At 44.4% G+C, this 14,112-nt stretch overlaps 1 protein-coding gene across 1 annotated transcript in view; it reads left to right on the top strand.

Moving 5' to 3' along the window:
• Positions 1-979: 979 nt before the first annotated feature.
• LOC146588468 (sulfate transporter-like) overlaps positions 980-14,112 on the top strand; it is a 30,810-nt gene continuing 17,677 nt past the window's right edge. The window contains exons 1-6 of the mRNA XM_085317893.1: positions 980-1,652; positions 3,432-3,527; positions 4,896-5,129; positions 5,265-5,287; positions 6,637-6,773; positions 8,011-8,029. Coding sequence (XP_085174019.1) covers positions 1,035-1,652; positions 3,432-3,527; positions 4,896-5,129; positions 5,265-5,287; positions 6,637-6,773; positions 8,011-8,029 — 1,127 coding nt within the window. The 5' untranslated portion in view covers positions 980-1,034. The remainder of the gene's footprint in view (positions 1,653-3,431; positions 3,528-4,895; positions 5,130-5,264; positions 5,288-6,636; positions 6,774-8,010; positions 8,030-14,112) is intronic.

Here is a 14,112-nt window from a genome sequence, read left to right as displayed (position 1 = left end):
TGAAACTGAGCCAAAACCTCATAGCAAACAGAATAATAATGAGAGAAACTCTTCTGCTTCTAGTCTGTGCCATATGGGGCTTGAGCTAGTTCACGCCTATGATTGCATTGTATTACCTATCCAAATGCTTTGGAGAGGAAGAGATGCCCCTTGTCCTTGTTTAGTCTTAGAAGAAAGTAGCTCTGTTTTGCCTTTTGCCTTTTCTACACCAAAACAGTATGAAAAACAATCCGTGTACAGATGGGACTCAAATGCCTGCTTTTCCTAAACGCACACACGCGGGCTCTGCCTTGCTCCAGAGCACTGCTGCTCTGCCTGTTTTAGGTGACAGGGGCACCAAACAAGTGAGGCGAGCAGACCTTGTGCCGCATTACAGGGGTAGTCCTGTCCTACAGGCCCTTTCAGAGAGGCTTTGCCAGTGCCCCCATTCCCTTGTCAGCTGGATGGCGGTAGAAGACCAGCCTCAGCAAGTCCTGATAYGCTTTTACAGTGACTTCTCTCTATTTCACCTTTGGGGGAGCATTTGTAACTGCTGTGGAGAAGGGCAAGAAAAGGGCCAAGCAACGGAGAGGAAAGTGCTATCTTATCCCAACCAGGCCTCATAACGTTCTCCACTGCTTTTCTCTTAACTTTGCTCCCCTTGGCCTGGAATGGAGGATGTTACTAGGAGGCGTAGGTCAATTTTTCAGTCTTTTTCCGTGTCTGTAAACGCCTCCCTAGCACCACCCAGCTCCCACCAGTGTGTTGGGGGGCTCACACACAGAGTGGCAGTGCCTCAACAGTGCCCGTTAAGCTGCAGAAATCCCTTAGCAAGTGATAGTAAAAGCTAAAAGCGGCTGCTGAGGCCTGSAGAAGGTGTTTACAAGTCAGACAGGAGGAAACAGCAACTCTCCCTTTTCCTTCTTGTCACGAGGGAGGGAGGAAGGAGGGAGGCCCTGCAGCCTCCGGGCTGGGTCTGTGTGCCTGGCAGAAAGCCACAGGCTTCTCTTCAGTTTCGTTTCTTGCAGACTAGCTAAAGCGTCATTGCTGCAGCCATGGCGAAAGCAAAGGAAGAATTTGAGGAGGTTTCTAGCCTGGAGGATGAACTCAGCTGTCCCATCTGCCTATGCTTGTACACAAACCCAGTGTCACTGAGCTGTGGTCACAGCTTCTGCAAGCAGTGCATCCAAAAGGCTCTCAGTGCCCAGCAGCAATCCAAGGCCTCTTACTCCTGCCCAATGTGTAAGATCCAGCTAGGGCCCATCCTGGAGCTGCAGAAGAATTTCCAGCTGTGCAACATCGTGAAGACCTTTCTGGCCACCACTTCYAAAGGAAAACAGGGCAAGAGCTCTCCAGAAGATGAGGAGAGGGTTCCCTGTGATTTTTGCCTTGATCAACCCCAGCCATCAGTGAAAACCTGCCTCACCTGTGACTCATCTTTGTGCCAGGCCCACCTGAACAAGCACAATGCCAGGGCTTCATGGAAGGACCACGTCCTGCTGGAGGCTGCTGTGGGCTGCTCTGCAGAGGAGAGGAAGTGTCGGCAGCACGGCAGGCTGCTGGAGTGCTGCTGCGAGGACGACAGGGAGTACGTCTGCGTACTGTGCTGCATTGCGGGGTCCCACAAGGGCCACAGCATCGTCACCCTCAAGGAGGTCCACGACAAAGAGCTCGTAAGGGGCTTTCCGAGCGGGGCTTGCCCGCAGCTCCCGGCAAAGGGCTGCAGGGGAGAGGAGGTACGGGGGTGGGGGAAGGCTTTCACGCAGAAATTGGGGAGGAGGGCAGTGCTGCGGAGGGCTTCGGCCTTCGCCCCAGCAGCRAGTGGCCCGTTGCGGTGGGGTTTGCCTTTCCTGCTGTCTGTGGGTTGCCGCAGCAGCCTCACCCGTGAGGCTGAAGAGCAGAGGAAAGCCTTGGGGCTGCCTGGGACGAGGGTGGGAAAAGCCCGTAACACCGGCAGCGTGCAGGGTCGCGCAGCGCTTGGGCGAGCGCGTGTGAGAGCAGGCAGAGGCGTGGGCCCCTTTCCGCCGCTGCCGCCGAAGCGCGCGCCGGTCCCGCGCGGCTCGCCGGGGCCCTCCCCGCCCGTCCGGCTGCCTGCGGGCCCGAGGAGGTTTCTCGCCCTGCGGAGCCTTTGTGAACCTTGTTGCCCTCTACAGACCCCCGGGTTAGGAAACAGGTTTCCCCCCTCGGGGCGCTCCCCTGAACACCCCGGCTCCCTCCCAGCGGGCCTGGCGCCCCTGGAGCGCCCGCGCTCCTCCTGCGATCCCGGCCGCTGGCCTCCAAACGCGCCGCGGGCGGCGAGGCCGGGGGGAGAAGAGCCACCTCGGGGGATCCTAGTGCAGGAAGCGTCCTCGGGGGTTACCCGTTCCGCAAACTAACTCTCACCCCCAAGGTAGACACAAAATATTAGGGGCCCCTGAACGGAAGTAGTCTGTGTTGCAAAATAGTCATTTCTTGTGTCCCTGGAGCTGGTAAAAGAGCAACACTGTCCGGTTTCCGAGGTGCCACCTCCATGAGTGAGCTGAGATCTCGAGAAGCGGCGGTATTTGTCTTTCAAAAAATTCTACTAATAGCTGAGGAAATCAGGAATGCGGCTGTCCAGCAGGAAACGTGAAAGGGGTTTGGTGCAAGGAACTAATCGAAACTGATTMGCTTTTATTTTTTCAAAAGTTAACACTTTCAAGCTGTGACAAATATCTCGCAGAAAACCTAAGCTTTCTTGCATCGTTTTTATTAAATGGGCAGAGGAAATTGGAATGTGGCAGCTGTGCGTCAGATATTCCCGGTGCTAAAACACTGCTGAAGGCAGATGAGGGGTAACCAGTCCCAAACATGCCTTAGCCCAATCAATAACATTTGTAGATTATTTAATTCCYGAAGAATGAAGTTTAAGATACCTTCTGAAAGGTGCTGTCATTTATTAGAATAACATTCAATGGCTGTGATACTTATTAAAATAAACAGCTGTGTGACTCAAGTACGAATGTTAGGCTGATCTTATAAAAAGATGGTTGCTTATCTTATCTTCAGTTCCCACAAATGATGACAGTTGTGAAAACTAAGGATCTGGATGGCATTAGGCACAGGTGGAGATATTGGCAGAACCAGAGCTGTAACAGATGAAATGGAATTTCTTCACTCATTTATGTAATTATTATGCATAAACATAATTTATTTAAAGTGAAACCTATTTATTTATTAGCCTACTTCTTCCTAAGTTAAACATTAAAAATAAGCATTGACTTCACACCAGTTTTCCAGTTATGCCCTATCTTTATGAGGAAGCAAGTAAACACAATTGATATAGGCCTCTCTGTGAAGAAATCAGTGCTTATGACAGCAGCTAGGCAGCTCACGCGTGCCATTTCATCAGCTCCTTAAACTGCCAGTCTGTTTTAAAGTGACCTATGCTGCTTCACCATTATAAATGTTAATGCTGTCTTTCCTTCTGCTAGGGTGTTCTTTCTCACACTGTGAAACAGATGCAGGAAAATGAAAGTGCTCTAATTAACGCCTTGGAGGAACTGCAGAAAAGTGAGAATCAGCTCAAGGTTTGTGCCCAAGTCGCACTGAATTCAGAGCATCTTCCTTCATGATTTATAAGAAATAAATGATGGTAACTAAAACAGGATCTTCTTCAGCAAGGTGTTCCAGGAGATGCAGCTGTAAAGATACTCTAATACTAACTAAAATAACAGGCATGCCCTAGGACAGGGCCTAACAGCTGCCYGTGGTCACGGCAGTGCTGTCTGGCAGCAGTTTCAAGCTGGGGTTGCACAGTACCACCGTGGCAGTCTCTGCAGGAGGACAGCCTGCCCTGGTGAGCCTGCCGAGCTGCAGACAACCCCGCTGCAGTGCTGGGCACTGCCTGCGAGAGCTAAGCCCAGGTGCTCAAGCCCCTCGTGTCCACTGTACCTAAAGGGGAAGCATACGAGGGAGAGCCGGAGCCTGAACCCAAATTTCCTAGTGCAAGGAGCCAGCTGGCTCCCTGTGATGCGAGCTGGACTGAGGACCACCATGGCGTGGTGTGGAGGACTGGGGCATTTGGGTTGGCCTGGGCCGATGGGAAGGATGTGGCCCRTGCTGCCTTCCTCATCCCCCTTCAGACCACTGGGGAACAAATAAATCCTCTGCAATTCTACTTTATTTCAATAAGGGGTTATTCAAGTCTCAGGTTCTGGTTTGGCTCACTTATAATACTTAATTCATCCTTGCAGATGATCCTTATAAAAAGTACTATTATTATTAAATCTTATTATTATTATTAATATATATTATTATTAAATAGGTAAAGTGAGGAAGAGAGAAATTTCTGGGCTAGAACAATGGCTGATTCAGGAAGAAAATTCAGGTGTCCTCTTGATCCTTTTTGGACTATATATGCAGTCAACTATTAGAGAATTGGATGAGCAGAAAGAGATACAAGTGTTTTTCCCCATTTTGTACTGTAAGAAACTAGCAGAATTCAAGTTCTCTCCTGGCATCCCAGTATAGCTACACAGAAGGAAAAAGATGGTAAATTCTAAGATTTAATGTGGTTGCATGAACGAGGCTGCAGACTTGGTAGACTTCCAGTCATGTGCAAGCCACACTTTGTACATATCATTATGCATTTTAAAAGTTTTCTTCCTGTTAATAAAAGCACCTTGAGTGTACAAGTGGGRTTTTTGCTGTGAATGAATGCAATTCTCGTATTGCTAGCTGAATTTTATTTTTATCTGTTTTTTTTTTCTTTGTTACCATAGCAGGAAAATTTTCATAAACCACTGTTTAATCAGATGCCCTAACAAATGCTTATTGTCTGCTTCATTCTAAATGCAATGCAAAGGATATATACAATCCTAATTAACAAACAGGCATACTAAGCTGAACTGTTGAGTTCCTGAGTCAGTCCATCACTTTCGTGTCTGTTCTTTTAGACTAATACGAAAACAGTGACTTCTCAGCTGGTGAAGCTGTTTGAAGAGATCAGGGCAGAGGTAAATCGAAAAGAGCAGCAGATCCTGAGTGACATCCAATCCAATGAGAAAAAACAATTGGCAGGCATTACCAAACTGAAGAAGAAAATGGAACGGAAGAGAGATGAGGCTGCACAGCATCTTCAGACTTTACAGAAGATGAGAGAGCAACCAGATGCTTTCCTMTTCCTCAAAGTACGTAGCAGCATTCCACTTTTTCTCATTGATACATGAGTTTCTCAGCTGGCTGCCCTTTCTGACCATCACACTAACAATTTATTTTCATTTTTCTTTTTTTTTTCTTTTTGTTTTGGGCAATTCTCTTTGCAGGAATTTAAATTGGCACAGGATAGGTAAGTTCCACATGAAAACATTTATTTTCTTCCTTAATAAAGTATGGCATTGATAATTGAGGAGCTAAAACCACTGTCTGTGTCCCTCCATCCTCACGTGCTGCAAAGCTGTTTCTTATTCCGGCTGAGTTAGAGTGCACCATGTCCACACAATTAATCACATGCAGAATCACAGAATGGTTSAGACTGGAAGGGATCTCTGGAYAACATCTAGTCCAACCACCCTACTCAAGCAGGATSACCTAGAGCATGTTGCACAGGATTGTGTCCAGGTGGGTTTTGAGTATTTCCAGAGAAGGAGACTCCACATCTCTGGGATATGATAATGGAGACATGATTGCCTATCATTCCAGTGGTCCCTTTTAGTTTGTTTCCTTGGCAGCTACATATTTACTCAGTTCTGATGAAAACCACTGACACTTATTAGCACTAAGATGTTTTTCCCGGAGATGAACACCATAGGGTTCAGTTACTGAGAAGAACATGCTCACTAGATGTGTGCTTGTGACACTACTGCACTTAAGTCACAGTGTACAGCTTTTTGCTGCAGAGGTATCTAGCTCATTTTCCCATGGATTTTTGGTTCTATTTGTGGATGGGCTTAATAGCTTGATGGCTTTATTATGCCTTCTCTTGCAAGAGATACATTTAATTTATGACTTATCACTTCCTAATTGACACCTGAGTGTCAACTGTAAATCAAAAGTGCAAAACCATGCCAACAATAAGTTAAAGATCATCTACAGGTTATTGCTGCAGCAATAAACCCTTCAGTCACATGAAGGGTTTGCTCTAACATTTAGCTGTATTTTAAGGTGTCATCTTTTTACCTTGTACAAATTAAGGCTGAGTTTGAACCTGGATTGCGAGGATAATTTTGAATCACTGTGTACCTRGGGACTGTGCTGGCAGCAGCACAGTTCATTACTCATAGCTGTGCCACAAGTCAAAATTGAGCCTGTGGGATCAAAGTAATTTTCCAGAAGCCTGGACACCATTTAATATGTTTGGCTTTTTTTTTTTTTCTATCACAACAGTGGTTACTCTGCTTCCAATAACAGTCTGCCTGCAACAGGTCAAACACTATTCACACAAGAATATTTGCAAAATGGCTCCCCTTTCCCATGTTGAGCATTTGAAAGTTCCCATCTAGGTCTAATACGAATTGTCTAATTGTTACTCATAAAGAAGTCTCTTTATGCAAGTTGCAATTTTTATGTAATACACTATTGTCAAAGCATCTTCCTCTTTATAGAGTCCTTCCTAATTAATTGGACCTGCCTACCATTAGAGTTTAACTGTCTAATGCTAGATGGTTTTCATTGATGAAATGACTGTCCATGTCCTAGGATTGAGAATCAGAATTTCAAGGCTGACAAGATAGAAGTAGTAGTAGCGGAACTGGATCCGGCCAGAATGAAGAAATACAGAAGCCTAATGTCAGACTACATATGTCAGCTGGACTTGCTGATGCAGGAGGTGCACAGTAAGTGATCTGCCCACACCCACATATGGCACRCAACTGACTCGCAGCAGAAAATGGCAAGCCATGGACAAGATCCATCCAGTGAACTTTGCTTATAGCCTACAAGTGCCTATTCTTCCGTACGGATATGTGTGTGCCCTTGAAGAACCAACTGGTGATTTGAAGTGAGAGTTCAAGTGGGATTTGGGGGAGCTGAGAATACAGTATGGGGATAGAAGAGAGAGGAGACTAGAGCAGGGCAAAAAGACCATTTCTGGGAATGAGAAAGGAGGGATCTGCTTCTAACCCACATGAGGCCTGCCTCTTCTCCTTTTATCCTGGTTTTCTGCTCCCAGGATGTTCAGTTATATGATTGAGAAACATCCTCTTCATCTGACCACCACCGCAGTCTAGCTATATCCCTATCCTAGCTATATCTCCATAGCCTCAGATCAGACTGGGCCCAAAAGCCTTCTGTGCTGGTTGAGAAGGGCTGGGCTTAACRAGTTCCTCCTAAATGACTCTAAATAAGAGAATCCTTCACATTCCTCCATAGCCAAACTTCTTTTGCAGACAGCATTTCCAAATCTTCCTTATAACTGAGGGCTGAAGCCCACTCCTTCAGCCTCTGTAGAAGGGGATCTGGAGAATTAATGCAATGGCATATGATGCTTGATTCAGTCAGTAATCAGAGGATTGTGACCAGATGCAGCTATTGCTAACCTTATATCAAGAATTTAGTCTCAACTACCTGCCAAAGGCTCCTCACATGCCATCTTCTGCACAGAAAATACRCAACAGAGAAAAAATGTCAGACACAATCCCAGTAGAGCAAAAATAGTTTGCCTAGTGAGCTCACACCAGATGAATCATTTAAAATAAGACCACTTAGGATAAAGAAAATAAAACTTGGCACATAAGGAATGAAACTCACTTAACATCACAAATGGCCTTCGGAAAAAAAACAGCAAATGCATCCAGTCTTCTCAATGACTCACTGTTACAGCAATAGTACTAATGCCTGTGTCAAGTCCAGAGCTTTTCTTTTCATTATTTCCACAGCTTTGGTTTCTTTTGCCTCTTCTGAGGACTGGAAAGTGGAGAATTCTGGCCCTGGAGGAAAGCTGCTGTCTCCACTGCAGGGCCATATCTGGAGGCACAGTACAGCCAACGTACAATGAGCAACAAACACTGCACAGGTACCGTGCTCCAGCATAGCTCCTGGTGGTCTGATTCTGAGTCCATTTCTGCAAGGCAGATGGATTTTTCATCRTTCTGTTTTGCAAGTGTACTGGATTGGAGGGATGGATACAACTCTATTCCGCCACTAGTGGTAATCAATAAATAGCCAATTGTGGGAGTTAAAAATAATAACCTCAGCAAAACCCATCTTAGATTTAGTGCAATGTCTCTCTTCTTGGTTTAAATGGACACACCAAACTGTAATGGATCTGCAGCCTTTGGTCTGCTGCACGCATCAGTTGTCACCATAGCAGAAAGTGTGCGGCCAAATTTTGGGAGCTCAGCAGTAGCTCAAGGTGACTTTGCAAATATTCCCTAATGTTCCAAGCCAGCAGGACACAAAGGACAGCTGCTCTTAACCACTCAGATGAGGCAAAAGAAATGAGCCTGTCCCTCGGCACTTTTATTACCTAGGCTTCTCTCTGTCTGCCACGTAGTTATTGCTTTCACCCCAGGCAAAGGGACCATGACCAGCCACAGCAGTTTAGTGCTGCTGCTGCAGCTATTACTGAACTGCTGCAAATCAGTACAGGCAGTAAGAGATTAACTCAGAGTATTATTTCAAGTAACTCCATTCCCCTATCTCAGGCATATTCTAAGTTGATACATAGGAAATGTCAGCACCTCTGTATCCAATTCTGAAACACCAGTTTACCATTTCCCCACTGAAAATTGTGTTACAAAGACATATTCCTGTGCCTCCAGCCATAAGATGTTATAGGAGAACTGGAGCATTACTTTTCCCTCTCTTCAGCAGACTGAAAGAACAACTAGCTGCAGGATGGTGAGCAGTTCCTGCACTCCTGGACAGGGGGCCTCACCAGCATGTTTCTGGATATATGGCTCTCTCCTTGCTAGCAAGCAGCGCTTTTTTTTTTTTTTTTTTTTAAACACCATTTCTGACACTGTTAGGGCAGCAATGATATTTTCCCCAGGGAGTATGAGGAACTAAATGACTTAATCTTTCCTTTAATGCTAACATTTGGCTCCTATAATTTCTGAGACCCTGCTTAAAAATTCTATGACCTGTTTAGAGAAGGCTCATCCCAGAAACGGTTCCCATACATGACTAATTCTCGTGAATAGAGTCACATTCATGAGAGGCTGTCAGAAGTGTGAGGACAAGAAGACAGGAAGAAGATATTTCTGGAGCAGGCTGGGTTCAGATTGATCACATCTTACTGAAGAGCTCTGCAGCCCTCACTAGGCAATTCTARTGCTGCCTTTGAAGCACTCATCACAGATAATACAATATCACACTAAGATTGAAATGCTTACCATAATAAAACACAGAGTCAGTATGATTTATTGATGAAAACAAAGATGATAATTGTCTGGATGGAATTTGCTTAGCAGCTAATTTGGATGGAAAAGTGCACATTGCTCTTCACTGCTAGGCTTATTGGACTAGAATTTGTGGCTGATTCAAAAATTAGCCAAAATAGAGCAAAAGGAGGTAGCTCTATTGTAGGATAAATTAATGTGGTCCAGAAGATAAGGACTTTGTAATTGCTGCTATATAGCAAAAGTAAAGGATTTCATTTTGGGTAGATTGGAAAATATATATTTTTTAATATTGCCGTAGGCTCACAGAGCTTTTGGATGAAAAGTAATATCTAGGAATGTAGATTTTCTGAGTTAAGATACTAAGCCAACTGTGCAGTTCTCTTTCCCCATACATTTGGCCTACAATAGTATTAGCAAAGATATACTTCTCTGAATTTKAGACTAGTCATATTTTTGATATTGCATATAATGACCTTGGGGTGGTAAAGACACACTAAAGATTAGATGAAACCTATGTAAGAAAATATGTTAGAGTCCAATGATTATTTAACTAAGCCTTCTATCTTGCAGGAGTTAAGTTCAAAATTTTAACAGCTAGTTAGCTTTTGATTCTAGGACACAATATTGGACTATGGCATATATTGAAGAGCGTAACAATTCTGTACAGATACTTGTATAGAACACTCGCTTACTTGTTATCAATACAACTGTGAGATATGTAGTCATGAGATATGCACAGAGCTTATTTCCTTTTGGTATCTTTATGGCTAAAGTGTTTTGATTACCTAAGGACTCTGATTCATTGCAGCTTTGATTATTTATTATGCTCTTTTCCCTTTACCTGCTTCATTTTTATTTGGCATTTGTCTCATCTTTGATAGAAATCTTTAAAGGGCAGAGAGTGATCTACTTGATTTTATGGTTCTTTCTTGCTTCTGCCAAGCATTGCATGATGTGGCTGAATCTATAATCAAATGCATAAATAAAATACTTTTCAAAAGCTAGGACATGCATCTTTCTACTTAGTCTGATAGATTTTCAAAATAAGGCAGACAGGCCATATCTAGACCTTTATGTGTCCGGCATTGGGGTCTTCTATGACCAGCAGGTTAAACATCAAACTCCAGAGGTATCACTTTGATTTTGCACACAGGAAAATATGGGATATCTTGAGGAAAATTGCTGTAAGTCCTCTRGCAGCTCCCCAACATGGCTCAAGTTCAAGAAGCTCAGGGTAGCTTAAAGTTTCTTCTGTTTTGTCCTTATTTTTCTTTACATTAAYGCTTAGTAAAATGCCATCAGTATGGCTGCATTCAGTGAATGCTGAATTAAAGAGTGTATCTGCAGCAAAAGAGTTCCATGCTTGAGAGCCTAGAGACCCATGACCAAACACTGGGATTTTGGTATGTAGTCTCTTCATTTCAGCTCTTGATGCTTAATCAGGTGCTTAATCAGCACAAGACCATGCTGCTAGTCCTCCCCCTAGTTTGGCTAGAACCTTATAGCTTTCTCATTATAAGAACCTCCTGGAAATTAATATTAGAGTACAATTTGACATGTTTGCCTGATGGAGTCCCCTCACTAGAGGCAGGGCAGTGTCTCCTGAACCAGTGCTCACTGTCTGTGCAATCAGGCAGCAGCAGGACAGGAGAGGTTGAGCSCTGCTACTGGAATTTCCCACTCACTGCTACATTAATCAGATCCATCAAGCTAGTGGTGAAGGAAAAGCAAGGACTCACCAAAGAGAACAGAACATGGGGCAGCTGGAAGCTGTCTTTTAATTCTGGTTTGCCTCTCATAAGAAATACTAGCCTTCCTTTCCTTGTCAGTGACTGTACAAGCTGTCCAAGCAGGGAGGCAGGTTTGTATCAGCTCTGAGAAGGCGACAGTGATCTGTCTCTCTGGGCAACAAGTTAGACAATTCCCAGTTTCTCCAAATTTTATGCAACATTTTGCAAGTCCAGGCCCAAATCTGAAGAGATGCCAATTGTACAAGCAAGGAAGGAGGAGGAGGGAGAGAGAAAAGAACACATTTTTAGCTGCTTTTAGTACTGCCCACCTCTCCTGTAAAGATGCTATATAGCCACTAGGACATGACACAGTCTCCTAGAGCTGAAACAGTTAGCTGGGCTGTAGTAGGAAAATCCTGCAGAAAGCAGCAGGAGTTTCCTTACATATGATTTGGAGTTGGGGGACCAGGCAAAAGCCTGCTTACTGACATTTCTGAGCTTCAAAGCTCAAACTGGAGAAAGCTAGTGACAGCAARTAAGTGGTTTTACTGACTTCACTCTTAAGAATCCAGTTAGGTGGTCAGAGAAGACCAGGAGGACAGTGTGCCTGCTGATGCCTTTCATGCCAAAGAATAAGTAGATGGCCTAACAGGGCAAAGAACTAGGGAAAATCAGCGGGTCAGTGAGTGTGTTTATCTGCTGAGTGATAAACCAGAGCTGGAAGTGTGGAGAGAACCAGGGAGAGCTATTGCACAGTGTGGTTATTGCAGGTCCAGAAAGAGAAGGTAAAACCTTCACATGCAGCCAGAAGAGCTCTTTGTGAGAAGCACTGGAAAAAACAGGACCACGTGAAAGCTGCCGGAATAAAGGAATGGAGGAAGYGCTTCAAGACCGAGAGGTGATGCAGTAACAATATTCAAGGGCAAGGGGTGCCTGAGGATCATGTACATGATGGAACACAATGGAGGTTTTGTATCGAGTTTTTTTTAAGATTAAAAGATGGTGAGAAACTGCGCTCTCTGTGAATTTGCTATCATAAAAATGATGGAGAAACCTGGAGAAATAGAGGCAGCAGGTTTGGCATATGACCTAAGGGAGACGGGCAGGTGGCACATGTTAATGATTTTATATCAGCAAATCTCAGATTACWGTTCCTTGGCATGAGATTTTGGAGGATGAGAAATCTAGAGCCATTTTTTTCCAGGGCCAAAGGTTCTTTTAGCACAGAAATACATTAACTTTAGAACTTGATAGCATATGGAGCTCAGGAAGGGAAGAGCAGAGAAACTAGAGGCTAAATGATTTACTTGTCTTAAATATTTACTTGGGTTCCCGCCCCCACACACACCTTTTCTGAAAATCAGTGTACAGTGAAAAGAAAAAAAAAACAATATTAACAGTCATCCAGGAAAAAAAATGCTTTTTTTTTTCTTTAGTATCATTTTCCTTATTTGCATTCCAAGAAAATATTGCCTCCTTGTTTCTTTCAAGATGACACAGTGTATTTGATGAGCCAAATTGTTCCACAGCCAATACCTCTAGAAAGACAATGAAAAGCCTGTTTTGTGTCTCTACACAAAAGGCCATCTCATAATGCCTTTATAATAGACATCCCTCCTCACAAGGATTAACTCTGCTAGTGTTGGAGTCACCATATACTTCAAACTCAGTTCAAACTCCCTAGGAAACCTCTGAAATTATTGGCAATTTAGAGCTCTTAATGCCTTTGACACAGGGGAAGGAGAGAGGGAGGTAGCTCTTTGTATCTGAGCTGTTGAATGAAGATACCCTTTCATAACTCATCATGACAGGACATTAAACATTTCTAAACATTAAACTACTCGACTTTCCAAGGAAATAAATCAGTATAACTTGCTTTTATTTATACTTAGCTTGATGGTGCAAAGCTAACAGGACACCTTTTTTCTTTCCTTTGCAACTCCCAACTTTTAGGTACCATTCATACTTAGTTAAAACCTTGGGGAGAGGATAAATTACTATTTGAATCAATAGAATTACAGCCCTTAAATACAAGATTTTTAGCATTCTCAGAACACCACGAGATATGGACATGGAGTCTACTGCCTTGGAATTAGCATCATTTTCTCCAGTAGTCATGCACCATTTGGCAGCTTAAGGTTCCATTTGAAATGCAAATATTAGGCAAAGTCCAGTTTCAGAAACTGTATGCTTTTCCATGCAAACAAGGGAGGAAAGGTACATGGGGCTGGGTACAGCTCGTCTGAGCTTGACCCTGCATTCCAAAGGAATAAAAAAAGAGTACTGAACGTTTGACTGAAAAGCTAGTATTTTTGAATAGCTAATTTGACAGAGATCCTGTATTCTTCACATTTGGAAGTGTTTCCAGRTGGATCCAGATATTGAAGCAAACACTGCTGAAGGATTTTAAAGGACTGGCTATTTTTATGAACATCAGTGGTATCCTAATGCAAAATGAGGCCATTTTTCTTCAAGAAATTGTTAAAGTATCCTGCACTGTGAGAGCCATCAAGTTTTACATCATTTTGCCTGATAGTTACTAACACATCATTCACCTTTCAACTTAAAAGAGTTAGTGTAGTTTAATTAGCTAGAACTTGGATTCTTCGCTACGGTCCTTTTGGCTTGGCTGTTATTTTTTGTGGTAAGGATGAGAATAAGAGAGTTGCTCTTTGCACCAGACTTTTTTCAGGCCTCTCGTAATATGGAACTCACATGGAACAAAATAGAAAGTAAAAACTGAAGCGTGACTAGCGTCTTTGCAGTGGAAAAAGCCTCTAAGTAAAAGCACAGACATGGGTAACGCCTCGCATCGACGGCGAAGCGCGACGCCAGCTCGCCCGGGTACCTCTCCCCTCCTCCGGGCCTTCTCCTCGAGGCCCGGCGCGACGGGCCCCGCTGGCCAGACCGCGCTTCTGGGGGGGGAGGCTGTACAGCTACGGGACCGGCCTCGCCGAGCTCACGGTTCCGGCTCCGATTAGCTGCTTTTGCCCGCCGCCCGGGAGCTGCTGCCGAGACCCGGCCGGCCCCGGGCCCGGAACACCAGCACAACCCGGCCCCGCGGCCGGCGCAGGCCTCGCGGCCCGGCCCTCGCCGGCGGC

The sequence above is a fragment of the Rhea americana genome, unplaced genomic scaffold, assembly GCF_003343005.1.
Source record: "Rhea americana isolate MKP2758 unplaced genomic scaffold, rheAme1 scaffold_51, whole genome shotgun sequence".
Lineage (NCBI taxonomy): Eukaryota > Metazoa > Chordata > Aves > Rheiformes > Rheidae > Rhea > Rhea americana.
This window is presented reverse-complemented; position numbering and strand designations above follow the sequence as displayed.